At 38.4% G+C, this 25,833-nt stretch overlaps 1 protein-coding gene across 3 annotated transcripts in view; it reads right to left on the bottom strand.

Moving 5' to 3' along the window:
* ARID2 (AT-rich interaction domain 2) overlaps window positions 1–22,385 on the bottom strand; it is a 170,920-nt gene extending 148,535 nt beyond the window's left edge. For 2 of the 3 annotated variants that reach the window (XM_004274427.3, XM_033436506.2), the window contains exons 1-3: window positions 21,918–22,385; window positions 21,710–21,803; window positions 20,550–20,647 (exon numbers count right to left, since the gene is read on the bottom strand). In XM_004274427.3, the coding sequence (XP_004274475.1) occupies window positions 20,550–20,647; window positions 21,710–21,803; window positions 21,918–22,009 (284 nt within the window). In that variant the 5' untranslated portion in view covers window positions 22,010–22,385. Of the gene's footprint in view, window positions 1–20,549; window positions 20,648–20,747; window positions 20,957–21,709; window positions 21,804–21,917 lie in introns of those variants that run through there. The other variant, XM_033436505.2, reaches the window with a different exon arrangement.
* Window positions 22,386–25,833: the final 3,448 nt, after the last annotated feature.

The following is a 25,833-nucleotide window of genomic DNA, read 5'->3' as shown; positions in this document are numbered from 1 at the left end:
TGATGAAAGAAATCAAAGACAACACAAACAGATGGAGAGATATACCATGTTCTTGGATTGGAAAACTCAATATTGTGAAAATGACGATACTACCCAAAGCAATCTACAGTTTCAATGCAATCCCTTATCAAATTACCAATGGCATTTTTCACAGAACTAAAACAAAAAATTTCATAATTTGTATGGAAACACAAAAGACCCCAAATAGCCAAAGCAATCTTGAGAAAGAAAAATGGAGCTGGAGGGATCAGGCTCCCTGACTTCAGACTATACTACAAAGCTACAGTAATCAAGACAGTATGGTACTGGCACAAAACAGAATGGAACAGCATAGAAAGCCCAGAGATTACACCCATGCACCAATGGTAACCTAATCTATGACAGAGGAGGCCAGAATTTACAATGGAGCAAAGACAGCCTCGTCAATAAGTGGTGCTGGGAAAACTGGACAGCTACATGGAAAAGAATGAAATTAGAATACTCCCTAACACCATACACAAAAATAAACTCAAAATGGATTAAAGACCTAAATGTAAGGCAAGACGCCATAAAACTCGTAGAGGAAAACATAGGCAGAACACTCTTTAACATAAATTGCAAGATCTTTTTTGACCCACCTCCTAGAGTAATGAGAATAAAGACAAAAATAAACAGATGGGACCTACTGAAACTTAAAAGCTTTTGCACAGCAAAGGAAACCATAAGACGAAAAGTCAACCCTCAGAATGGGAGAAAATATTTGCAAACAAAGCAACTGACAGACAATTAATTTCCAAAATATACAAACAGCTCATGCAGCTCAATATCAAAAAAACAAACAACCCAATCAAAAAATGGGCTGAAGACCTAAATAAACATTTCTCCATAGAAGACATACAGGTGGCCAACAAACACATGAAAAGATGCTCAACATCACTAATTATTAGAGAAATGCAAATCAAAACTACAATGAGATATCACTTCACACCGGTCAGAATGGCAATCATCACAAAATCTACAAACAATAAATGCTGGAGAGGGTGTGGAGAAGAGGGAACACCGTTGCACCGTTGGTGGGAATGTAAACTGATACAGCCACTATGGAGAACAGTATGGAGGGTTCTTAAAAAACTAAAAATAGAACTACCATATGACCCAGCAATCCCACTACTAGGCATATACCCAGAGAAAACCATAATTCAAAAAGGCACATGCACCCCAATGTTTACTGCAGCACTATTTACAATAGCCAGGACATGGAAACAACCTAAATGTCCATCAACAGAGGAATGGATGAAGAAAATGTGGTACATTATACAATGAAATATTACTCAGCCATAAAAAGGAATGAAATTGGGTCATTTGTAGAGACATGGATAGACCTAAAGACTGTCATACAGAGTGAAGTAAGTCAGAAAGAGAAGAACAAATATCGTATATTAACGCATATATGTGGAATCTGAAAAAATTGGTATACACAATTTTATTTACAAAGCAGAAATAGAGACAAAGACGTAGAAAACAGAGAAGAAATGTATGGATACCGAGGGGGAAAAGGGGGGAGTGGGTGGGATGAACTGGGAGATTGGGATTGACATATATACACTATTGATACTATGTATAAAACAGATGACTAATGAGAACCTGCTGTACAGCACAGGGAACTCTACTCAGTGCTCTGAGGTGATCTAAATGGGAAAGAAATCCAAAAAATAGGGAATACATGTATACATATGGCTGATTCACTCTGCTGTACAGTAGAAACTAAAACAACATTGTAAAGCAACTATAAACCAATAAAAATTTTTAAAAAAATAAAGTGCAGCAAAAATTGGTTTATCAAAATTTTTTTTTTTTTTTTTTTTTTTTGCAGTATGCGGGCCTCTCACTGTTGTGGCCTCTCCTGTTGCGGAGCACAGGCTCCGGACGCACAGGCTCAGCGGCCATGGCTCACAGGCCCAGCCACTCTGCAGCATGTGGGATCTTCCTGGACCGGGGCACGAACCCGTGTCCCCTGCATCGGCAGGCAGACTCTCAACCACTGCGCCACCAGGGAAGCCCTGGTTTATCAAATTTGAAAACAACTGGAATTCTCTATTAACCTGCTCTTCTGTAAATTGACAGTCTGATAAAAACTGGTATTTATTACAATAACCTTAAAGATATTACTTACAAGATTCTGAAACACTTCTGAATATGACTTTCCTGTCTGTTACTTTTTAGGTAAAGTAAGAATTTTCTGAGGAAAACGAAAACACTAATTCAAAAAGACATATGCACCCTCATGTTCACTGCAGTATTATTTACAGTAGCCAAGACACAGAAACAACCTAAATGTCCATCAATGGATGAATGAATGGATAAAAGAAATGTGATATATATACCCATTATATACCCACTATATATATATATATCCATATCCATTTTATATATATATATATTCCTTTATATACATTCCATTTTTTATATATATACATACATATATATATATATATATATATATAAAAAACGGAATATTATTCAGCCATAAAAAAGAATAAAATCTTGCCACGTATGACAACATGGATAGACCTCCAGGGCATTATGCTAAGTGAAATAAGTCAGACAGAAAAAGACAAATACCATATGATCTCACTTATATGTGGAATCAAACAAAAAAGAAAAAACAAAACCCAAGCTCATTGATACAGACAAAAGATTGGTGGTTGCCTCGGGGTGGGGGTGTGGTGGGGAATAGGTGAAGGGGGGTCAAAAGGTACAAATTTCCAGTTATAAAATGGGTCAGTCATAGGGATGTAATGTACAGCATAGTTACTATAGTTAATAATACTGTATTTCATATTTGAAAGAAGCTAGGAGAGTAGATCTTGAAAGTTCTAATCAGAAGGGAAAAAAAGTCAACTATACATGAGAGAGATGAATTAGGAGTTTGGGATTAACAGATATACCCTACTATATATAAAACAGATAAACAACAAGGACATACTGCATAGCACAGGGAACTATATTCAATATCTTGTAATAACCTATAATGGAAAAGAGTCTGAAAAAGGACAGATAGATGGAGAGATAGATATAACTGAATCACTTTGTTGTACACCTGAAACTAACACAACATTGTAAATCAACTATACTTCAATAAAAAAATAAAGAAAATTTAAAAACCAACGATGTATGGTGACAGATGTTAACTGGACTTATTGTGGTGATCATTTTACAGTACATACAAATATTGAATCATTTACATTGTACACCCAAAACTAATATACAGTTAATATCAATTATACTTCAATTTTAAAAATGAAAAAAACAATTCAGATAATATTTTGTCTGAATACTCGATAAAAATAATATCCCATTTTCTGATCAAATTAGGCAGGTGTGTTTGCCATTCCTGCCACTACTTTCCCCTAACTCACATCTACACCAATGTAAGATTAATGTTCCCCAAACATCATTTTCATCAAGAATTTGTTCTGCTAAAACAATAACAACTAACGACAGAAATCTCACATCCTCACTATACATAGAATAATAAAGGTCAAACACCTTATCCTGATTTGAAAATCTTCTATGATCTGGTACCAATCTTTGGTCTCCATCTTACCTTCCATCAATCACATGCACAAACCCTGTGATTCAGCAAGGTTCATTTACAAAACTAATACACATTTGTGTATACCTTCATTTCCCACTTTCCTCATATCTAAAAAGTCCTCCATCTTCCTGTCCCCCTTTTTTTTTCCACCTGAATCCAACTAGCCTTTTTATGCAAAGCTCGAGGCCTCTAAAATAAGCTCCTCTCTACCCTCAAACCAAACTAATTTCCTTCTTTTCTGACTTCCGATGACCCTTTCCAGCACTCATTCATTGATTCCATTAGCCACACAGTAACTCTTACGCACTAATAAGCATTGTATCATGATGATGGGGGCCACAAAGATACATAAAACTAAGTCCCTAATCCTTGGGCTCACAGTGCTCTAAAGACAGACATGAAAAAGTCATTACAGCAGTGTTTATAATAGAGGTATAAATGGCGGGAAAGTGGGACCATAAAGAAGGATCACTTCAAGCCGTTTGAAAAGATAAGAAAAGGCTTTTTAGAGAAGGTGACATTTATGTTAAATTTCAAAGATGGGTAGGAGTATGTCAGGCACAGAAGTAGGGAAAGGAGTTCCAGGCAGAGAAAACAGCACATACAAAAGCAAAGAAAGGAGAAAAACTTGGCATGTTTAGAGAACTATAAATAGAAAAGTATGGCTGGAGTTCAGAGTACATTAAGTCTACCAACACTTACTGACTGTCCATTCACCAAACCTCAAAACAAATGAAAAAAAAAACCATAGTATCTCCTCAAAAAATGTGCAAGGATATGGTACCCAACTGATTAGCACAGTTAATTCAAACAAAAGAAGCAGTACTGAGCACTTACTTATAAAGCAGACACTGTGTTAGGTACCCAAGATAGAGAAATAAAGAGCATGGCTCCTGCTCTAATGGAGTTAACATTTTACTAAGAAAAGAGAGTCAGTTTACTGTAGATAGATTTTTAGGTTCAATCCTTATGACAAAAGACTAAGAGAAAACTAAGAAAAAATTATATTAATAGTACTATTTTCCCCTTCTATTTTCTACATTTTACATAATGAGCGTGTGTTACTATACTATGATAATTAAGGAAAATAAAGTTTATAATTGGAAAAGTATGAAACTTGACAGCTGATAGGTTCCCAGTAAATGTCTGAGTAGGTATCTGCTAATTAAAGCCTGAAAAGTTTTAGATTTGGAACTTCAAATATCCAAAATATGGCTACTCACACCACCTCAAAAGCTATGAACCTTGCTGTTTCTTGAACACACCAAGCATGCCCCACTGCTGTTTGTAGACTCTTATCCCAGATATCCACCTGGTTTGCTCCTTCATCTTCCTTGGGTCTTTATTCAAATGCCATCCTCTTAGACTTTCCAGTCCACTCTATCTAAAGATGTAACACTCTCCCCATCCAAAAACTATCTCCTTTATCTGCTTTTTTTTTCTTGCACTTATTATTATCTAATATACCTGGTTTTACTTATTTGTTTTCTAATATACCTGGTTTTACTTATTTGTTTACTATGTCTCCTTTCCCTAGCTCCAACAGGGAAAGTTTTTTCTGTTTTCATTACTAATGTATGTCCAGTGCATAGAATAGTGTCTGAAAAATGATAAATGATCAGCCATTATTCACTGAATGAATAAAGGGCAGTAGTCTGCATATGGTTACACATTTGGTCTCTGGTGGCCAGAAGACCTGGATCAAATTCCAGCTCCACAACTTTCTAGTTGTGTGACCTTGTGCAAGTTAACTTAACTTCTCTAAATCTTAGTTTCCTTATCTATAAAATGATGATGTTGATATCAATCTTGCAGGATGGTTTTGAGGATTAGAATAATGCAGGTTGAGCAAAATGCCTGGAAAACAGTGAATGTTCAATATATGTTAGCTATTATGATGATGATAATGAACATTCCTGACGCCCAAAGTGCCTCCACTGAGTTATCACATCATTTCTAGTATCCAGTTCTTCAAAAACAATAGTTGGTTGCAAAATCCTTGGATCTTCACATGCTAGTCTGAACAAAACCAGTATTACTCTGGATCAACTCTTACCTTACACAAGATTCTCTTCTGTTTTAGCTTATAAAAAGAGATGGGTGTCTATTTCACCTAAAAAAAATTTTTAAGTGCTACATAAAATTGCTCAAAATGCCACATTTATCACAATGCTAATATACATTCTACTAGAACTGACTCTCGGTGCTTGTTTCATAGAACCGCACAAGAAAAGGTTAAGCTTAGGGCCACATCAATGGGATACTATACTACTAATTCTGTTTAGAATTTTTCAGTTCATTCAGAATTCCCCATATTAGATTCCCCATTAGCTGAGAGGCCCACCATACCCACCAGAGTTCATAAGAACCTCCCCATAGCAGGGGATCTGATTCAGTACAACTACAATGTATCAGTGTTGAATGAGGAGATTTAAGAGGTAAATAAAAAAAAATTTTTTTTTTAAGTACTTGGCCCCCAAGACTCTGGTGATAAAATAAGAGCAGCAAATTATAATTCACAAAACTAAACTCTAATTCTGACCCCATTACTTATCAGCAATGATACTTAAAGGCTTTTTTCCTCATCTATAAGATAGGATGATACCTATTTTGTAAAGCTGTAAAAATCCAGTGAGATGCATATTTGTAAAAATGAGCTATACTATATAAACTGTACTGCAGCAAACAAGTCTTCTGTAAAAAGATTTATTAAAAGATTTTTAAATAAAAAGCCACAATCCCACAACTACCCCAACCATTTTCATATTTTGCTAATATTCCCTTCAGGTGCTTCTCTTCACACACTTTTTTTTTTTTTCCCACACACTTTTTTTAATAAAGATGAAACCACGTGGAGTTCGAGGAAAACAATACAGTGCACCTTTTTTAGAGCCAGATAGCCCAGGTTTGAATACTAGCTCCTAAAATTACTAACTGTGTGACCTTGGACAAGACTCTTAAACTCCTTTGTCCTGTTTTCTCTTCTTTAACATCAGGATAATAGTAACAGTACCTATGTGATTGGGAGGTATGAAGAAGAAATGAGTTATTATAATCATTTGGTACAGTGCTTGGCACATGGCAAATTTCATAAACAGCTAAGAAAAAACAAAATTCTGCTTTTTAAAAACTTAAGATGATGTCATAAACCAAAAGTACATTATTATCTAAAGTATCATAGAAAGATTCTTTTAAAGATGTCTAGGTTACTTTACACTATTTTAAAAATAAATCTCCCTACCATTCCTTTGTCTAGATATTTTACAATGTATAATAGAATCCATCTATTGCTTCATACTTCCAGTAGAGGTCTCCATCTAAAAAATAATGTTATCAGACTGAAAACTTTAAATTAGTATTCCTGTTATTTTAAAAAAAAAATAGGGGCCAGCATTATCAAATATGCAAATTTAACTTTTTCCAAGAAAAACATTTAAAAATAAGGAATATCTGAAGAAAAAGTGACTTTTCCCAGTGATTGTTATATTTTGCTGTGGGTTCTCCAATAATACTCACCTCTCTTATAAACATAATCCTCTGGACAGGAAAGGGAAAGAGATATGACTGTTGGATACAAATGATAAATCATGCGCTTATTTATCACTGCTACTGGCCAACAATTTAATACGTACGCCTCAGAGATGGTATAAGTCAGTAAAGTCATCTTAAAGTAAAAGTAAAGGTCATGTTTTGTAGTAGCAAAGAAATCTCAACAATTTTCCACATTTATTCCTTTTAAATCACAACAGAGTAGCTAGAGTAATAAAGGCAGCTCTGAATTGGCTTCTACATTTCCCCTCCTATCATTCAGTAATAGTGACCTAAGACAAGTCAATTATCCTTATGCAGGTCCACCAGAAAAAATATCCTTATTTCTAGCCTACCAAAAAGCCTGGGGCTAGACCACCTTCTTAAGAGCCCTTCTAGTTAAGAATGATGATGGTATGAATTGATAGGTTCAGTAGTCATATCCAACTGTTGCTAAGTACATACTTCCTGCTCCTATCTTTAGGAATCTAAATTTTCAGGCTCCATAAGCTATATTACTAGGCCTCTATAAAACATCAAATTTGCATATAATATTTAATGTCTACCACAGCTTAGCTCCTGAAACGTGTAAGACTTAAATGTGTAAGGTAAATATCTATAAGATCTGGTATGACCAAAAACTGACCAAGAAATTACCAAGCAATTTGCTTAAAGCTAATAAATAGTGCTGCATGTGTGCACACGTACACACGCATCCACTTAAACTAACCCCCAGAGTTTATAAACAGGGGGATAAAGAAGGAGGAATGTTCTAAGCAACTCTCAGAATTAGCAAGACTTTAATAGCCAAATTATATCTAATTCTGAGGATCAAATATACAATGTAAAAACATAACACATTTGATTTAGTGATAATGGATTTGAATGGATAGACCCAAACATTTAAGATTTCTGGTTGTAACTAAAGCATGAATTTGCTTTTCATCTCCACAGGGTAGATAACCTGTAAAGACGACTTTTAAATAAAGACAATTACTTCTCACCTTGAGAAGATAAAAATCAAACAACTATCAAATCGTAGTTTATCCTAGTCTTAATAACATAAAAATCAAGCAATGAATTAAAAACAAAAACAAAATTATTGCCTTGTTTTTGTATAACCAGTGATGCAATGGCCAGCAAAGAATGAAATAGTGAAGAGCTCTTAATGGACAGATAGACAAAGGTAATTTTCCTCCAAAGTTATCATTTAGCATTTTAGCTGATTTTTATTTATATATTAAATTCCTAGAAGATGAGAAATATTCACATTCAAGCATAAGCAGCAAAATAAGATTTAAAATTTTTAATAATCGGTATTAGTTCCTCTCTTGAACACTGATAATAATCACAGATTTTAAAAAATTAAAGTCAAACACTAGTAGATAAACATATGAAGGATATCACTAAATCTGACTTTTAAGTCTAACAGTATTATTCATTCCATAAACAGATATAGAAATACTATGTTAATAGAACATACAGAGCTAAGACTGCATCAAGAGCACACAGCAGGCAGTGTCCTACTCAATGAGGAAATGATAGAAACATCCAACTAAGGTCAGCATCAAGGCAAGGAAAAGATGCCCTAGTCTCCCTAACTATTTCAGAGTGGCCAATACAATCAGACAAAAGAAAATGATTAAAGGTGTAAAATTTAGAAAAGAAGTAAAGTTATCCCCATTTGCAGATGACATACTAGTATGTCTAAAAAAAATTTTTAATCAATGATAAAACTAATACAAGTGGCAAAACAATTAAGGTGCCAGATTACAATATAAAAAATCAGTAACTTTCATATAAATGATAATTAGAAGATATAATGGAAGAGAAAACCAAATTTACAATAGCAAGAAAATTGATAATATACTTAAGAATAAATTTAAGAAATGTCAAAACCTGTAAAAGGGGCTTCCCTGGTGGCGCAGTGGTTGAGAGTCTGCCTGCCAATGCAGGGGACACGGGTTCGAGCCCTGGTCTGGGAAGATCCCACATGCCACGGAGCAACTGGGCCCGTGAGCCACAACTACTGAGCCTGCGCGTCTGGAGCCTGTGCTCCGCAGCAAGAGAGGCTGCGACAGTGAGAGGCCCGCGCACCACGATGAAGAGTGGCCCCCGCTTGCCACAACTAGAGAAAGCCCTCGCACAGAAACGAAGACCCAACACAGACAAAAATAAATAAATTAATTAATTAATTAAAAAAAAAAAAACCTGTAAAAGGAAAACTTTAGACTCTTGAATGACACAAAAAGATTGAATAGAAGACTCATTTTTCTTGGTGAGGTAAACTCAGTATCATCATGTCCATTCTCCTAAGGTAATTGTTTTTAATTTAATGCAATCCCCACTCAAAAAAAAAAAGAAAGAAAAAGTTTTTTTCTGAAACTACAACAAATTAATGCTAAAGTTCATATGGAAAAAAAACCATAAACAAATACCCAAGAAAACCTTGTAAAAAAAGAACTATGAGATGGGAATGGCACTACCGAATATTAAAACATGCTATATAAAGCCACAATAATTACAATATAGTGACATACCATTTCTTAACCCACCAGATCGATAAAACTTCAAAAGCTTGACAAACACATGGTAAGGCTATGGGAAACAGGTACCTTCATATACTGCTGATGGGAATGCAAAATAGTTCTCTCCTACTTGGAGAGAATCTGGTGGGAATTGGGCAGAATTTAATCAAATACATATGCCTTTATTATTTGATTATTGCATCAATCCCCACTTTAGTGATTTACTCTGAAGATACATCTCCAAAAATTTGAAAATTGGTTTGCGTAAGACTACTAGATTTGCAGATTATTCATGTGACATTATTTGTTATTGTAAAATACTGGGAAAAGCCTAAGTCATTATGTAGGAGACTGGATGAATAAAGTAGGATATATCCACACAATGGAATACTATGCAGCTGTTAAAAAAAGGAATTTTATGAACTTACTTAGAGTGATAGGCAAGATATTGGGCTGGCCAAAAAGTTCCTTTGGGTTTTTCCGTAACATCATATAAAAACCCGCACAAACCAATATATTAAATTTCATTTTGGCCAACCCAATATATTAAATGAAAGAAAGCAAAATAAAAAAATAGTGTGCATTCTTAATGTTAAGATGGGGAACTAAAAATGCATGTATATATCTCCTTATTTTTACAAAACAAAAGAAAAACAAAAAAACAGGAAGGATAACCAGCAACTATTGGTTACCAAAAGAGCATGGGTAGGAATGGGGCAGAAGTGACAGGGAAGAAAAGAGGGTAGAGGGTAAACTCCAAGCATATCTTTGCTTAAATTTTGATTTTAGAATCCTAAGGGTTTTATATATTCATAAATAAAATTAAAGGAATAAATAAAGGGGAAAACACAAAATTGAATAGTCACTGTGTTCACTGTGAACCTTTTTTAACACAATTATTTACAGATATAAAGTCAGTCTGAACACAAAAAGAAATGCAAACAAATTTGTAACTCTACTTGGTGGGTTTGTTGTTTGTAGTGGTATGGGTATAACAATTCTGAAACTATTCTCTATGTGTTACAAAACTAACAAGATAAGTAAATACACTGGTGTTAGGAATTAGGATTCTCAATGCAGTTAAAGGGAGATACATGGAATGGAAGAAGGCAAGAGAAAACGTGTGTGGGTTGTAATTAGAGATATCAGTATAGCCTTATGATTTTCAAGGTGTGTATATTCATATTTAAAATAAGTAAACTTCCTAGCTCTGTCCTCTGAAAGGGCCCAGAAGAAAAGATAACCCAATAACAATGGGTACCTCTACCACCCAGATTTGGTTTCTATATACCATTCCACACTAAAAGGAACCAGGACTTCTTGAAGAAATAGCTGATGCTACATCAGGGAAAGCAAAACACAAGTTGACTCTAGAAGATCTTATTTTGTCAGAAGGCAAGAAAGAGCTCAAAAATAATAGTAACTTGATAAAAATACACAGAAGGCAGCTTGAAAGGGCTCCTCCTGGCCAAACTGAAGCAGCAAAATGCATAACTGCAATAGATTTTAATCCATTGTATAATATAAAAATCTAATAAAAAATAAAAATATTTTCCATATCGTAGATTGCCAACTAATAAGATGTAGAAGAAATGACAAAATTAGAAAATAAACATCATACAGCCATCATAATAACTGAATGAGGCAAGAATCATCAATGGATATTAAAACCACTGGGTAAAAGTTTGATGGTGAGCAAGATATTTACAGTCTCAAAGTATGTCTCCATGGGTCACTTGCTAATTACAAAACAGAAAATGGAAACTTTACAATGGAGAAACCAGGAGGACACCACCTTAACCAAAGTTAATGTCAGCAATAATGGGACAAAGTGACATCACATACCTCCTGCCAAAAATACTTAACCTAAATCTAATCCTGAAAAAAACCTCAGAAAAATCCAAATTTTATAGCACAGTTGACCCATACTCTTCAAAAATGGTAGTATCACAAAAGACTGAAGAACTACAGATAACTAAATGTGATACAAGATCACAGATTAGGGATGGTTGGGTATGACAGCTATAAGACATCTTTGGGGCAACTGGTAAAATTTGAATAAGATCTGTATATAATACAGATAATATGATTATATTCATGTTAAGTTTTCTGAATTTAATTATTTTACTATTGTTACATAAGAGAATGTTTTTATTAAGTAATATACACTTACATTTAGGAGGAAAGGGCATTATAACTGTAATGACAGCAAATGATTAAACAACAGTAATAATAATTATAATAATGTGTATATATATATATATATATACACACCATCACATATAAAAAGGAAAACACAAAACAAATGTGGTAAAATAACAACTGGTCAATATAAATGAAGTGTAAACAAGACTTCACATACAGAAAGCGAAAAAAAGATTTAACAATTCTGGACTTCCCTGGTGACGCAGTGGTTAAGAATCCACCTGCCAATGCAGGGGACACGGGTTCGAGCCCTGGCCCAGGAAGATCCCACATGCCTCGGAGCAACTAAGCCCGTGCGCCACAACTACTGAGCCTGTGCTCTAGAGCCTGCGAGCCACAACTACTGAAGCCCGCGTGCCTAGAGCCTGTGCTCCGCAACAAGAGAAGCCACAACAATGAGAAGCCCGCGCACCGCAATGAGGAATAGCCTCTGCTCACCGCAAATAGAGAAAACCCACGCAAAGCAATGAAGACCTAAACTCAGCCAAAAATCAATCAATCAATAAATAAAATTTTTAAAAAAAGATTTAACAATTCTGAAGAAAGAAAACATAGGAAGGAAAAAAAATGATAGGTTTATCATTTCTCTCTCAACCAGATTTTTTACTACTAAATTAATACATCGCAATGTGGGGCTACCTGGCAAAAACTACTCAAAAATTCAGAAGTTTGACTTCTTAATGGTGTAAACTAAAAAAATTATACCAAACCACTTAAGCACTCTTGACCTATTACTTGTGAGTGCACTTGGAGGTACAGCCTGCTTAGGTACTAAATACTGTTTATGAAGTACTAAATGGTCTGATCTGTGCTCAAGTACATTGAAAATTCACTTAACCTATGAACCATCATGGAAAGTGTGATCAACTTGGGCATTATTACTGACACATTTAAATTCAACCCCACCTCTAAACTACAACAGGTTAGGACCCCTAACTATGGTCTCTGCTTTGTCTTGTTTTAATGGAAGAATGTTCCTACTGACCTCATATATGTTTATATTAACATTTTATTTAAAATAACCAGTGGGCTAGGAGAGAAGCAAAAACAAATTTCATTTGAAAACACGTCACCATGAAAGATGTGTATATTATAATTATATAATAAACATCATCTCTGTGCACAGAGCAGCTGACCACTGAACAATTTACCAAGTACAATAGTTAAGAACTCAGAAAGAAAGAATTAAAGATACTTGCCATGTATCCCATTAAGATGTATATTAAAATAATACATTCTTGTACAACTTTATTCAAATCCTACTTCATAAAAAGCAATGCTTTGGCTTGGTCCCATTACACAGTAATGAAAAAACTCATTTACTGAAAGAAGCAAAAGATAAACATACTAGGGCATGGAATATACCTGAAGATATTTAACAACTGTGGATAATGGAGGGTTATGTATAAAACAAAGCTTTGTGAAATGTAAAGCAGGTCTATCACCAGGGAAAAGAATGGAAAGGTAAAGGGGAGAAAGTGTGGCTTGAAAATATATAAAATAAACCTTACCAAGTGGCAATTATGGCTGACACTTAAGATTGAAAGCTGGATAATAACCTACAGCCTTTTTTGGTTTTTTTTAGTAGCCCCTATGCTCCAGAAGAAAAGAGTCTGAGTGGTGTAAAGAAATTCTTTTCTAAGTGTTATTTTTTCTGAGATTAAATAACATCAATTACTTCTGAAATCTGAAATGATAAAAATAAAATCTTACATATGAAAAGTTTGAAACATGAAGATAAAGTGCATTAAACAAAACAAGCTATTGTTAGTATTGTTATTTTTAAAGGAATTTATACATGTTCATTTATAAATGAACATGTATATTTATATTGAATATATTTATATTTATATATAAATATATTTATATTTATAAATGAACTCCCCTAAGCAGTACTGAGATAGACCAACAAAATCCTCACAAAGAGAAAAAGTGGTCAGTAAATTCAATAAAATAAATGGCATTCCATTTGGAAAATATTATAAAGTTTTATTTAAAAACAAAACCTAGATATTAAGAAATTTTATTTTTAATTGATTTTTTAAAATCCAAATTACTATGCAAATAGTTATGATAAGCTCAAATTGGTAGTTCATTTACCCCTTTTTTTCCCCCTTAAGTGGAGCCCTTGTTATCTTCTCTAGAGCCCAGAAACAAAGTAGGGTGTGTCCACGCTCTGCTTAGAGATGACAGGTGCAGCTTGAGCAGGTGCCCCTAGACCAGATGTCACCTAGAGGTTTTGCTCTGGATGCAGCCCTGGCCAACATGTTCATGCCAAGTTAAACCAGTTATCTCAGCAACTCAACTGGTTTAATTCCAACACTTAGATCAGCTGTTCTCAAACTTCAGCGTACTTAAGAATCACCTGGGGCACACTTTAAAAAAATACAGTTTTAGACCATTAAGTCATAAAACCACTGATCAATCTTAGCACCACTAAAACAGGACAACTAAACATTATATGCCTCATAATCTGATGAAAAGCACAGCACTACCTATTAAAGTACACCTAAAATACTAAACTTGAATTTTTTCAATCTTTAAATCTAATAGATTTTAGGAAATAGATACAGGGGATAGAGGAACAAGTTAACTGACACTAGAAGGAAGCAGTCAACCAAATCTAGAATTTAGGGCATTCTAAAGGACAACTGACCCCACCACTTCAATAAATCAGTGGCATGATAGGAAATGGGAGCTGTTAAGAGACTAATGGGATAAAAGAGCCAAAACAAGAGATTCAGCCTCACCATAAAATTCTCTTGCAGTAAGATGGGGTGGACCTGCAAACACTAACTTAGATATTAATGGAAATATGAATCTATCATTTGGGGACAATAATTCATAATGCAGTATCTATTCCTACATATCACCAAGAGATTCCAGTTCCAGCCACAGATCACTGCAATATACTTAGTCACAAGGGTATATATCTTGTAGAAATGAATTAACTTTGAATTCACAGCATAATGAATACTCAAAAAGTATCCAAGCACAAGTGATATTTTTTAATGTTTGAAACAAAAAATTGTATGTTAGACTCTATTTTAATAACACAATTCCTGGAAAGTGCAATAAAATTCATAGAAAATCTGAACGCTACTGAGAGTGACAATTTGCTGTAAACCATCTCTTTATTCCAGGTCCCCCAAAAGTTTTATATCCTAAGTGAATCCATTAATAACCTTTATGATAGGTAACCAATACTAGTATCAATCACCATATATACATTTTTGTGTACTTCTGAATAAAAAGAATCAACCTGCCTATTTCCTGAGCTCTACTATGGATAACTGAACTAACCATATTATTTACATTTATTTTAAATTCAAAAGCCAATACTTTTGCTTTTCATAACAATTATGCTTATAATTTCAAACCATAAAATATTTGATGACAATCTTTAATTCTAACATCTCCATTTTTATCTCCAGTAAGTTTGGTCCTTATACCAAGATCTACTTCTAAACAGCTTTCCCTAAAATCAAAATTCATGATTATGACCTATGTTTTTAAAATGGTAGAACTGAAGCAAATACAGATTTTAGCATGACTATCATATTTCAACAACAGTAATTACTATTCTGCAAAACAATGTGACCAATGATTTGGCTACCTTTCTCTTCCTGGCAATGAACACAAGATAATTTTAATGTCCCCTATTCGAACAACTATTTAAGTATTACCAATATAATTCTGCACAGCAATTGATAAAGATAAGCAAATAATAGCACCATAAAAATCATTTAAATCTGTATATATATCTATATAAATATACACAGTTACCTCTCATTTTCCATATTTAAAATTTTTCTTCCTTTACCCTCATTTCTTCTAGCTCAGGGTTTCCCAAACTGTGCTCCACAGAACTTAGTAGATGTTCCGCCAACATTCCCCTGCGATGTACGGTAGTGTTTGGGAACCATCATTTACCATAGGTGGAGGGAGGGAGGTAATAAACAGTGTTTCTCCAAATTGTCTTGAGATCCACAACTCACACTAACAAAATACAGTCTCTACGAAGTCCTTCAATGAAGTAACACAAATTTATTGTTATTACTCAAATTCATTTAGCCTTTTTTCAGGGAAACATATTGACATTTCAGGAAAACAAATGCTTCATACAGCACAAATTGGGAATCTCCACTCTAACTGATCCTGAATACCCAGGAGTGTGGTGACGATGGTGGTGCCAGATGAAAGCAGTAGAAAGAGATCCACCCCCCATGTGTCCTCTACTTCCTAATTCAAACAAACCCTACATTTACTAGCAAACTTGAGGAGGGACTGTACAACTCTGGAAAATGCCCAATAAGCAGCCTTCCCCCAAATAATAATGAAAAAAACTCTAAATACTTCACCTAAAAACATGCAGTATTGAGTACTTACTCACTGACTAATGCACCTAAATTCCAGTGAATTAAAATGTTTGTTTTTCCTTCCTTTTCCAACTTCCAATATCATTTCATTTCAGATTATAAAATATTCACAGACGTGATATACTTCTCTATCAGTCATAGTGGATTTTACACACAACCAACTGAAAATACTAAATCAACAACAGAGAAGAGGTAGGATTATAAGAGTGCTCCTCTTTAGACGCAGACAATTTTAGTTGACAGCTAAGGCAGAAAATTTAAATGCAAAAAAGCATATAAACACTTCTGGGAGTTACAGTTAAGTTCTTAGTTTGCGTCCTCAGTGAAAACTATCCACCCTGGAAAGAGTTAGATTTATTTCTACTTGAGGGCAAATTTAAGCTATTTAAAACATGGTTTCTAAGACACAACACTAACCTAGCTGAGGTCTCATAAGTCTTTCAACTTTTTCTACTTTCCACTCCTCCTTTCAACAAGTTTGCACACCCTCTAAACTGTAACAGAATATGAGAAGATATCAAAATCAGGTTTGTTCAAAATGAAAGGTTACAGTTTACAAAATTAATTTTAAAATGCATATACGAATAATTTATTTAGATACAATTTTTCTTCCAGTCTTATTACTTTTATTTTCCTTCCTTAAATAAGGAGAGCAATCTCCATTTATCAATTCTGTTGATACACAAACTCAATGTATTACTTTATTTACTTATTTATTACAATTTTAAAGCATTCTTTCATTTAACCTCAAGTGATTCATAAAAGGCTTTCTCTTAAAAAAAGTGATCTACATGGTAGACACTAACCACCCAGCACACAAGTGTATTCATTCTATTTACCTGATAAATATAAACTTTAATTGGTATAACTTAAGGCAGGGCTTCATCCACCAAGGGGGGAAAAAAATAAATAAATTCACAATGAAACTGAAAATTCACTATAGCGGGTACAATTCTACAATTAAGTTTCTGACTATTCCAAAGGTAGGTACATGTAAAAAAATCATTTTATAAGAAAATCAGTAACATACAGTGTTGTACAACAAATTTTAAGTCCAAGGTATTTCACCTCCTTTTCAAAAATCAAGTTTTATAATGGAAACATCAACTTAACCTTGACTATAGCTGTACTATTGGCATCAGTAAGCTAAAACAAAATTCTTCAACTAAGTATTTGAAATATTTACCTAAATCTTCATACCAAGGCTTCAAATTCTTAACAAAAAGTAAGAGGAGTAAATTGTCCCCAATCTTAGTACCAAAACAAAATGAAAATATAAAATTAACTGAGTAAATATGGAACACACTGGGTATAAACACACTCAGGCATAAATTTAACCATAAGTAATTTCCAATTATATTTTAATTTCTTAAAATCACTTTGACTAACAAAGTGAATTCATAATAGACTGATTAAATATTACTGAACACATATCAAGAATACAACTTTTTTTCCAATTAACAAATGCCCCTAAAGCCATTTAGATACTTTTCCACTTTAACTTCTTCATCTACAAAATGTGGGAAATTATTAACTTATCCTTTTATACTTATAAAGGTATTCTAATAATGAACATCTGTGGAATATATTGTGATGTACATGCCAAGAATGGAACTAACTGAAAACAAAATACATAGACATAATAGATGAGTAATATCCAAGCTTTAAATATAGTACTTTTACACATTATCAGTAGGCACTTTTATTTTAAAAAATTAACTGTCAATGTTAAAACAAATAATCAATTGCATTTTCAATTTTAGACTTTGAGAAATTTTTGTAGACAATCTACAACTGAATAAGAGTATGTCTGACACAATCAAACTAACTTTTGGCAGACCACTAAACTCAAGTCTCTGTATTTGATGTCTATGTCTGTTACAATGGCCAGCATATTAGTTTGCTCTTCTTTATTTAAATGTCTGCAATATCATGAAAATATATCATAAAATACCAGGCTAACAGCTACCTATCTAACTACAGAGGAATGTCAGCAAATTTTAAACTTCTAAACAAGAACACATGTAATGACAGTCTTACAGTAAGTCAAATGAAACAGCAGTTCATTTTAAAAAAAAAATTAGTCCACCTGTGATTTATAAAACACACTGCATTATCTACTCAGCAGAAACCATGATACTCAATTTGACATATCAAAGAAGGAACTTACAAAGTCACTTGATTACTGTTGGTTACTATGAAGAGGCACTCATGGTTAAGTAACAGAATTACTGTGAAAGTTTGGCATCCTGTCTGCCAGTTAAGATTTTTCAGAGGAAGGTGTAAAACCCATCATAATACATGTCCTCTTACTGTGCAATATTACACCACTATGGAAAAAAATCTTCCAAGGTTGGTAGTACCCAATTTTTGACCAGCATATTTCTTTTGTATTTCTTTACAAGCCATGCAAATCTTCACATGGTTTTATTTTCCAAAACAAATACTTCAACTTTTTTCCTAGTAGCCTAGCTACAACCCTACAAAAACAAACCTGGAGAGTGACATATGGAGGAAAAACAAGTTTAGCTAAGGACATAGTTCAAAATGTAGCTTCTAATAAGAGCATAAAACTCAAACTGACCCGAGAACAATATAGAGTTGTGAACAATCCTGAAACTACATAGTTAAAAACAGTATCATCAATGGATGATAGATCCCAAGATAGAAATCACAACTGGAAAAACAATATTTATGTAACTTATAATAAACTGGGAGTCTAGCCATTTGATTATGCTAAAGCTCTGTTAGTATGAATGTAAACTCTTCAGAAAAACACACATCCCATGAAACATATATATCATACAGTACCTTCTGGATATTAAAATCAATCAATCAATCATCCAATAAATATCAGGCATAACTTAACATGTATTTTAAACGGTCTAAAATCCAAATGGTTCAAACTGATTACCAGAAAACCAGGACATGTATTAACAGTATTCCCCTCAATATTATAAATGAAAATGAGCAAATAAGTATCACCATAAATAAAAAATTTTCTACTTCTCACCACATTACTAAATCAACAATTTTGAAGGTTAATTTTGTTTTACTTTGTGTTTTGTTTCAGTCTTTTATTTTAAAATGCACTCTGACACATGCCATCACACCCTCACAAGAGATAACAACTAACCATATTTAATATTTTCTAGACTTCTGTGTAACTCAGTAACTACTCACAAAGTTCTGCAAACTCTTCAGCTTCAAGCCTGAAGTCAATCTAAGATAGCCAACAGAAAGTACACCTGTGCAATTACTGCATTTCCTATTCCAGAATGCTGAACATAACACAGAATATGTACATCTGGATATTGCATTTGGAGCAATGATAAATGCCAAACTCAAATTATGTAGAAGCCACATTACCTAAAAGGCCATCCTATAACATCATTATTAAAAAGCAATAAATATGAAGAGCATTATTTTAGTTTTAAATAACAAACACCAACCAAAGAGCCTTTATGGGTAAGTAAAATAAATATTAAAAATAAAAGATGACCTCATAAGAAATTACAATATAAAAATATTCCTAGGAGAAAAACTGAGAAAAAATTAAGGCTGAATCACAAAATATATATCTAAACTGTATCACATGCCAACTAAATAAGAAATTTACTTTGTCAAATAAATAGTCAAAATAGAAGGGGAAGAATGAAAGAAAATCCAAATCAAAGTATTCTATTTTGTAGTATCCCTAATTTTCCTAAATAGATAACAATCCTATTAAAGCTTTGTAAGTCATTCAAAAAATTCAAAAAAAAATATTTATATATATATTTATATATATATATATTTTAAAAACAATCCTGGTCACTTAAGGCACCAACATGCTATGCTATGCAGAAATATTCTACTGAAAAACTACTCAGTGACACGGTTCCACACAGAGGTTTCATTTTTTTAAAAAATCTTAAAGTCAGAATTTTAAAAGGCAAAGGAGTTTCCAAAACAAAGAAAAAAATTTCCCAAGGGATACAAAGTTTCATTAACTATCTTAACTCTTACTAAGCATCACCCTTCTGCCCCTCTGTGGATATCAGACAATCAATAACAATGTCACCAAAGAATGTTTACCAAGATGGGGGTGGGGTGTCACCTGTAATGATTCTGTATGAAAAATGTAAACAATCCTAAAATAGGTGAGGAAAACTTTCACCTTATTATAATCTCACTTTACGGATAATGTTTCTCAGACTGAAATTAACAGAAGTTTAGACTGGTGTGCAAGGTTTGTTTCTTGTTTGGGGATTTTTTTTTCTTTTTGCTGAAACAAATCTCCCCATAAGTCCCTTATTCCCAAACACTGCTGGAAGAGTCACTACTACTCACCGCAAGTAATACTGTTTTAAAGCAAAGGCAGCGTTAGAACAACTTCTGGGAAAGTTGAACTCTTCAACAATTTCTCCCCACTGATTCTTCTCAGAAACCTGTTAAAAACACAGCCACACTTGTCTGAACGTGCACAATTCAAGAAAACTCTAACCTAACTCTGAAATAAATACCCATTCTACAGAGATCTGCAGATACCTCAGGCATCAGTGGGTGATTCGGCTCGATCCGTAAGAGTAACTAAGCAAGGGCTGCTTGAATCACCGTGTTTTCACCAGAGAGCCCAGTATTTAAGAGCACTTGTTTTGTTTGGGGGGGCGGGGGGGGTTGGTGGGTTTTTTGTTTTTGAAGCCCGGACAATAACCAATCGCAAGTCCCTCTGTCGCCCCCTTTTAAATCTCAACGCGGTCCGTTTACACTAAAAAAAAAAAGTTCAAAAGGATCAATACTGTTCCGGAGAGCGACGTCCGCAGGTTCTGGGGGGGTCGGGGCCGGGGCCGATTCCGATCCCTCTCCCAGATCTATCCATCTCCATAGGCCCTTCTTTGAGGCCTACAGCTTCTGCCTAGCCTTGAAGCCTAAGATGGCTATTTGGAGACAGGTCCTGGTTTCTTTTGTTAGCTGTATAAACCGAGAGCGAAGGGGCCGAGGCTGTGCCCCCGGCTGCCGGGATCATTTCGCAGCCGATTATCGATGTTAAACCTGCCCGCGCTAATTTTGAGTTGCACGAAAACTGCTCTCAGAGTCTGTGTGTCTCTGTGTCTCCGCCTGTGCTAGAGCGGCAGCGGCGGCAGAGCTGACTCGCGAGCGAGCGGGCGGGCGCGGGCGCGGGGCGGGCGCGGGGCTCGGGCGGGCGCCCCGCACGCCCGCACTCCCCGCCGCGGCGCTCAGACCCCGCCGGGCCGGCCGGGCACCGGGCAGGGCGCGAGCCGGCGCCGGGCCGCCCGCCCGCCGAGCCCCGCGCCCGCCGCGCGCACGCGAGCCACCAGGCCAAAAACAGCCCCGCCGCCGTCCGCCTCCGTGCCACCGGCTGGGAGCGAAAAGAACGCCTCTGGCCCCCGCGGGCCACCCCCCCGGCCCCGAGCGCCCACTCCGGGGTCAAAGGAGACTTTTTGGAGGAGACCAGTGAGAGGGAAATACAAATTAAAACTTCCACTCACCTTCGCAAATCCGCCTAAAGTAGTGACTCTGGTGTAGAGACCGTGAAGATCCAGCTCCTTCCCACCCACCGCAGGGATTTTTTTAAAAGGCGACCTGCGGGAGAGAGAAAGCCCCGCACTTGTCAGCCGGGACCCCGCGGCGGCCCGGGCGGGAGAGCCCCGTTCGCCCCGGCTCGCCCCGGCGCTGCCCCCCCGGTTCTGCTCTCACCCTCTGCTGTGGTGGAACTGCCGCAGCTCGTCCAGGAAAGCGAGTCCCTTTCTCCGCTCGTCCGGAGGCGCCTTCCCCGTCGAGTTTGCCATTATTTTTTCGAAGGAGGTTTTTAAAAAACCCAGATCGGTGTTTTAAAAGCGCCCCCCGCTCCCTGCGCTTCCTACCAGAGCCCGGAGCCCATTCCTCGGCCGGCGGCGGCGGGGCTCAGTCATGGGCCGGCGGTGGCGGCGGCGGCGGCGGCGGCGGCGGCGGCGGCGGCGCAGGGAGGGAGGGAGGGAGGGAGGGGGAGGAGGAGGAGGAGGGGAAGGAGGGAGCAGGAGGCCAAGGGGAGAGGAGGGAAGGAGGGAGGGGAATTTCTAAAAAAGTTTAAAGAAATCGGAGCGAAACTAGAGGGGCAGGCGACTGCCGGATCCGCGCGAAGCCGCGGGGCGAGCGCGGCCCCCACCCCTTCCTTCCCTCCCTCCCGCGGCCCGGCTCTCGCCCGCCTCTCAGCGCCGCCGGCCCAGGCGGCTCGGCCCGGGGACGCGATTCAACATGGTGCTGCTGCCGGGGGCGCGCGAGCGGGCGAGGGGAAAGGCGAGCCGACGGTGAGGGGCCGGGGCGGCCGGAGGCCCGAGAGTTTCGGCGGCGGCGGCGGCGGCGGCGGCGGCGGCGGCGGCGGGGCTGGGGCAGGCGGGGCTGGGGGTGGGGAGGGGGAGGTCTGTGTGGTGGTTTGTGGAAAGCGGGGTGACAGCGTGTATTCCGGCCGCAGCTCCGCGGGGCCCTCGCACACATTCACGCGCGGCCTCGCGGCCGGGGCGTCCCCGGGCAGAAGGCACCGGCGGCAGCAGAGCCGCTGCGCGCCGGCTGCCCGCTTCCCTCCCCGCCAGCCTCCCTCTCTGCCGCCTCCGGCGCCGCCGCCACGGCCGGGCAGCCAGCGCCGCACAGCGACCCCCGAGGGCCGGCCGCGGCACTGCGCCGGGCTCCACACCGCCCCGGCAGCTCCTCGCGGGGAACAATAGACTCGGCTCGCCGGGCTTAGGGTTCATCTGCAATGTGCCGCACATTTCACACGCACACAAAGCCGGCGGAAAGGGGGGAGGCGCGGGGAAACGGCCACTACCGGTTGTTCCAGGGTTAGGGGTGGAGGCGATGTTCGCGTCCCCGGCCCGGCTGTTGGAAGGGTCGCCTCGGAATCCCCGCCCGCCCGACAGAACCGGTGTGGCGCTCGGGAGGGAAAGGAATCCCAGAGGGGCAGCTCCTCACGCTACGCATCATTCACTGATCGGAATAAAGTCAATCTGTCACCTTTTTTTTTTTTTCTTTTAAGGTCTAAAAGAATCGGCTTTTCTGAGCCTTGTGCTAGTATTTGGGGGCCTGGTTAGCACATTTTCCATGAATTATCCACGAACTAACTTTAGCAAACTATAAATTAAATACAATGTGAACTGCCTGTCCTAGTTCTGTGGAAATACAGTCATGCTCTTAATTCATCTTGACTTTCGTTGGTTTCACTTCTCAGACAAGATTATTATGTTGAGTTATGCAAACAGTAATTAAACTGGTTGGGAAGCAATCTTTTGAACTTTGACGATAATAATTAACGTTTATATTTTTATATTAAGGTATCTTAAAGATAGTGCGCTTAAAACAAATATTGAATAAAACCTTATGTTTTTGCTTTCTCTCGTGTCTTAAATGCGATATTTTTGAAGCTTAAAATAGGCTGTTTAAATGGGAGACGCAACATCTCAACAAATATTACCACAAGTTTGCATCTACAAGAGGTGCTGCAGTCAGCCCTTTGCTACAAATGTTAATTAAGCTTCACGAGATGTGAAACGTATCATTATTCCCATTTCCGCGATGGCCACTACGGGCAAAGTCACCAACACCCAAGGTCACAGGCTAGTAAAGGTCTGGCTGGGTTATTTCAGGTAGTGATTCCATTTATTTGGTGGTGAAAAGAATTATGTAATACAGTCCGGCATGCTTCCGGTGCTCACTCTAGGAAACGGATTTCTTTCCCAAGTAAAGTTTGTCTCTTAAATGCGGTCGGAATAAGGCTGTGGCTAGGAAGTTCCTGACACCCAAGGGCCACTAAGTGTCTCGGAAGCCTGTGAGGGGCGGAGACCCAGCCGGGGGAGTGGAGGAGCGAGGCCGGGGCCGGAGGCGAGGGGGGGCGGGGCAGGAGGGAGACCAGTTCATCTGTCCCTTCCCCCACCGGTCCTCCTAGGGGTGGTGGAGATGTGGGCCGCAGAGCCGCGAGGCCCGAGCTGTGCGGATTCCCTAAACGCCGCACTTGCGCACAGCCCCTTACGTAACTGTCAGCGCCGGGGATTCCCTAGAGGGGGTCATTCTATTCAACCATTACACACACCCCGAGCTCCTGCCTCCGCGCCGCAGCCGCCGCCGCCACCGCCTCACAAAATGGCGGCGCCCATACAGGAGACAGCGGCCACCTCCTCCGCCCCATTTTGTGGGAGGCGAGAGATCTGTCAACATGGAATGCCTCCGCTGAGGATGCGTCCGAGTTTGGAAATCCTGCTTAAGGGATGGAGCCGAGGGGATCTCCTTCGACGGAGAATGTCAGCGACTTGTAGCACCTCCACGCTTTTTCCCTTTTTCCATTTTCCCGAAGGATGCGCCCGAAACTGCCGGGGGACTTGTAACTAAGGAGAGAAGGGAAAACTGCGGCTGACTGCTCCGGGGACTTGCCGCGGCGCCTTGGTGGCTTTGGTTGCTCTTCCACGTTCCCGGCAGCTGACAGCGATCTCCCCGAGGGTCGCCTGGGCCGCCCGGCCCGCTCCGAGGGAAAGGGGACCGGGCGACGTGAAGCGGCGGCGGTGGCTTCCGCCGCGTCACTTATGCAGCGAGACTTTTCGGTAGTTTTTAAATGCCAGAGTCCACAGCCCCGCCGGGACCCCTCGCCTGAGTCGTAGGCATCGGGCGCCCCGGACGCCTCTGCTCCGGGGCCTCGCGGTCGGCCTGAGCCGGGTGCCCGGTTTCCCGGAGCGGGCGGTCCTCGCGGTTGCCCGCAGCGCGGGCGCGCCGGGTGGTCGCCGTCGGGACCCGGGCCCTGGATGGTGCTACTGGGGCAGGAGTGGGAACGAAGGCACGTACACTGAAATTTAAGTCGTCCGAGTCGGGACCTAGGGTTGTATATTTTAACCATGTCTCAGGTTAAACGTTAGAATACCTTTTCTAGTATCCAGCTCTGCAGTGGGCAAATCTGGTTGCCTTATTTCTCATTCGAAGGGCAGAATGGAGGGATGACATTTTATATTTTTGTTTTTCAAGGGGAGGTTGCCACTTTTGAGCCACTGACTGCTTGCTGTCAATGTATGTTTATGTGTATACACACGTGTGTATACAATAATGTGTTTTGCTTTGCAGTACAGATAGAAAAGGCTAAAGACCTGGAGTGTGATTCTAACGTTTTAATGCCTTTTTTATTAACATTTAAAATGTGATGTATAACGGGACAGTCGACTCTGAGAAAAAAGGAGACGCTGTCGTCTTCAAAATGGAGTCCTAAAGCATATCTGATGGATAGAATTTAAAATCAGAACACTTTGGATATGCTCTAGTCAGAGAAAACAAAAACATAAAACTTGATGTTTATCCGGTTACAACATGGTTCGATTTCCCCAAGGCTAGAAAAATGTAAGGCCAAAGTAAGCTATTAACGGCATTTGCTTGTAAGAGGAATGTAAAGTTTTAAGAAAAGAGGAGATTCGTTTTATGAAACTTAAGTATGCATTACACGAATAGTTTATTCCAATTTTTTTTTCCAGTTACTGCAGTCATTTGTATTTTGCGTGCCATTTTTTTGAGGTGTTTTGTTTATGTTGATTTTGACCCTCATATTCCCTCTGTAGTGCAAAACTGCATCTTTCTGCAGGCTGTGCCTCAGTAAGTTCCATGCCACATC

This window comes from Orcinus orca, chromosome 11, assembly GCF_937001465.1.
Source record: "Orcinus orca chromosome 11, mOrcOrc1.1, whole genome shotgun sequence".
In the NCBI taxonomy this organism is placed as follows: Eukaryota; Metazoa; Chordata; class Mammalia; order Artiodactyla; family Delphinidae; genus Orcinus; species Orcinus orca.
Note: the sequence above shows the minus strand (reverse complement) of the source record. Positions and strands in the feature narration are given on the sequence as shown.